At 29.7% G+C, this 3,473-nt stretch overlaps 1 protein-coding gene across 1 annotated transcript; it reads right to left on the bottom strand.

Annotated features, from left to right (window-relative positions):
- Positions 1 to 2,267: 2,267 nt before the first annotated feature.
- Positions 2,268 to 3,227, bottom strand: LOC136079165 (uncharacterized). The gene has a single exon (XM_065794887.1). It carries the CDS (start codon positions 3,225 to 3,227, stop codon positions 2,268 to 2,270), a length of 960 nt encoding a protein of 319 aa, XP_065650959.1.
- Positions 3,228 to 3,473: the final 246 nt, after the last annotated feature.

Raw genomic sequence — 3,473 nt, 5'->3', positions numbered from 1 at the left:
TAATGGTAAGTTGCAACTTAAATTTTGGAGATGCAAAGACGTTAAAATAGAACCTAAATGGAACTCGAAAATTGGAATTTTTAGGAGTAGCTTTAGAATTTCTCTTCGTTCTCCAGTCTGCTCAAATCATTTTAAAATAGGACGACCTACTGATGTTTATCCTTACCCTACTGAGTATTTAAATGGTAAAACAAAATCTCCATTAAAATGGATATCCATAATTAAGAAAAAAATGTATGCTGCTGATTACCAGAGTAGTCATGATCAAAACGAAGATAATCATGATCAAATAGAATTTACTGAGCCTATTAATATTCATTATGATCATGATTATGCTTTACCTGTTGGAAAAGATTTTCTTGTATCTGAAACAAAGACTTACAAATATTTATTAACACTCCTAAAAGATTACTTAAAAGACCTTTGTTATTAAAACATCAAAAACGTTTGTTGAGTAAGTTTTCATTGAAGTCACAAGCAGAGTTTAGTTGGGACAGAGTATGCCATTCCGATAGGTTAATAGATTTGGCTATTCAAGATCTGGCATTTAGATTTTCGATTTCCCAGTTTCATTGTTCAAGTATCTTAACAACCTGGATTACTTATTTTGAAAATGAGTTAAAGCCTCTTCTTTTATGGCCCACACGAGAAGCAAATTTATTGTATAAAGCAAGACATTTTTCTGGAAAGTTACACAATGTAGAAGGTATAAAAGACTGCACTGAGCAAAAAATTCAGAGACCATCAAATGCAAAAGCACAGTATCAAACATTTAGTACTTATAAAAGTAGTAACACATTGAAAAAGTTAGTTGTTACAACAAAAACTGGTTATTTCTGTTTAATCTCTAAAGCTTATGGTGGCCAAGCTTCAGATAGACACATTACATAGGACTGCAATGTTATTAACATGTTTTCTGAAGGTTCTATGTGCTTGGCGGACAGAGGTTTTAATATCCAAGATTTGCTTTTGGAAAAAAAAGTGGTATTAGTTTGTCCACCTTTTAAAAAAAAAGGACAACATTATACACAATCGAAAATTCTATCAGCCAAAGAAATTGCTCAATCACGTGTCCATGTAGAACGCTCAATTCGTCGACTTAAAGAGTTTAGGATTTGTAAGAACGAGTTATCATTAACAATGCTAGACCTCATTGATCACATTTATGTTATTTGTGGGGCATTAAGTAATTTACAACCACCCATTGTAAAAGAATTTATTTGACATAAATTAAATCTTAATAAATATATATATATAAAAAAAGATATTTCAATTTTTTATACTCTTTTTTTTTATAAAAAAAAAAGTTACATTATAAACCATCAAAAATATTAGGAATAATGTTTTCAAAATGTGTTCAGATAGTTATCACATATTTTCTGTTGCTTAAGATTTATGTCATTATTGAATGTTTCATTAAGTTGTTCACTTTCTTAATCATTAACACACTTCTTTATGAGATCATATAAAATTAATTTAACCATTTCCTCTTTTTCGAGTTTCTTTATAAATAATTTAGGCAAAATAAATTCTGTAAAAAATATTTGAAACTTTTGTACATTTTTAATATAGCTAGGATCAGAATAAATTCTTTCACGGATTTGATCACTGGCTAAACATACATAGAAATCAGCATGTGGATAGCTACTAATAAATAACTGATGTTGTATTTGCGTACTGTATCTATGACAAGTTCTTAGTGTGTATGTGTTTGTACAAGATTTGTTTTCTAGGAAACTTTGCGCACTTAGAGCATATTCAGAGATTTTTTTTGCCTAAATGTCCATGGGCATTTAATTTCAAGCAAACCAAACCCACAGCATGTACAACTTCTAATACAATCTGGGCTTGCTACAGGATAAGGTGTTTGAATTGATATTATTAGGCCGGGCTTGATAACATTTATAGTTTTTATGATTTTTTTTCCGTTTCCTTAATTTATCTTAATCTGGCATAGGGCTCAAACATGTTACCCCATTGAATTGACTAACTCTCTGTTTTTTTTTTATAGCCTAAAAGTTGAGCACATAAAGAAAATTTTTCGTTTTTCACTACTAAGTCAACGTCAAATTTTTTCAAAACATCATGAGCGATCGATGACGATATTCTTCCAACTCTACATTTTTTCCAAAGTGAACTTTTTGATTGAGGTATTGTAGATTATTTTATAAGTTCTACTTGAGGTTTTAAATGCTAAACATTCATTTCCATAACAACACTCTATTTGAGCTACTAATTGGTCTATGTTGGGTGGGAGTGTTTCATTTTTAGTTATGCTTGCAGAAGGTAGTTTTTTTTTTTAAATATTCTGACTGTATATTTGGCTTTAGGCAAATTACAGCACTTTTTCCATCGGTGGCTTCTGCAACTGCTTCCCAATCTTCCAATGTAAAATCTGACTGCCTTAAATGATAAGGACGAGGATCGTATAATAATCGACTGAGTTTAAGACATTTATTTTTAATACTAGATTTGACTTTTTTAATAGAAATATTTTGTAATATATCTGGCTCGTGTAATTTTCTTTTTTTAGTTCTAGTCCCCCACTTTTGTTTTACTGACGTACAATTTACATTTTCTCCTAATCGCACATGCTCTTCAACAAACAATAACAAAGCAAATATATGTTTGCAGCTTTCTCCATAACCGGCTATGCATTTGCATTCTGCAGAAAATATACTTCTATTTTTATTTAAACATACCCATGATTCATATTCTTCATCGTTTATTCTTGTTTGAGGTACTATAATTCCTTTTAAATAAAAAAATTTTACAGCATCTGATAAATTATTAAAATATACTGAAGTTACGTGATATGAAGAATAAAGAGAATGTCCTTCTTTCAAAGCTTTAGAGCTATGAGTATCAAAAGCATAAGTTTCAATGTCCGAATTAGTTGTAGTTGGTAATAACTTTATTACTATTTCTTTATTTATTACCCAATTTCCGATTTCATTAGGATGGGGAAGCTGGATACCTGATTTTAATTTCAATTTTTGAAAAGATCTAGATTTGATTTCTTCAGTCTCTTCTTGCATGGTTTTTTGAACTGGTAATTTAAGTTTACTGGCATAATACACGTTTTTTAGCAACATTGCTCTTGCAGGATTTTGACCAAGAGGAATACTCCTTGCTTGAAGAAATTCTTTTAATTTTTCTATTTTCCAACTTTTAATTTCATCCATTAAGGCCTTATTTTTTTCGTCATCAGAGGAAGAATCAGACATTATTTTAAGTGACTTTCTTGTTAATAATGTTTGTTATTATTGTTTGCGCCTTGATTTTCCCATAATGCTTTACGCAGAAGTTCGCGCAAAATTAATAGAGAAATGATCAATTGGATAAATAAAGTTATAATTTGCTTATATTATGCTTTAATTTAGACTGGTAACTAATTAATAACTAGTATAATAGCTCATTAATACATTATGAGTAATTTTTATGTTTTTATGTGGAATTTTAGCATTATTATT

The sequence above is a fragment of the Hydra vulgaris genome, chromosome 04 (assembly GCF_038396675.1).
Source record: "Hydra vulgaris chromosome 04, alternate assembly HydraT2T_AEP".
Lineage (NCBI taxonomy): Eukaryota > Metazoa > Cnidaria > Hydrozoa > Anthoathecata > Hydridae > Hydra > Hydra vulgaris.
This window is presented reverse-complemented; position numbering and strand designations above follow the sequence as displayed.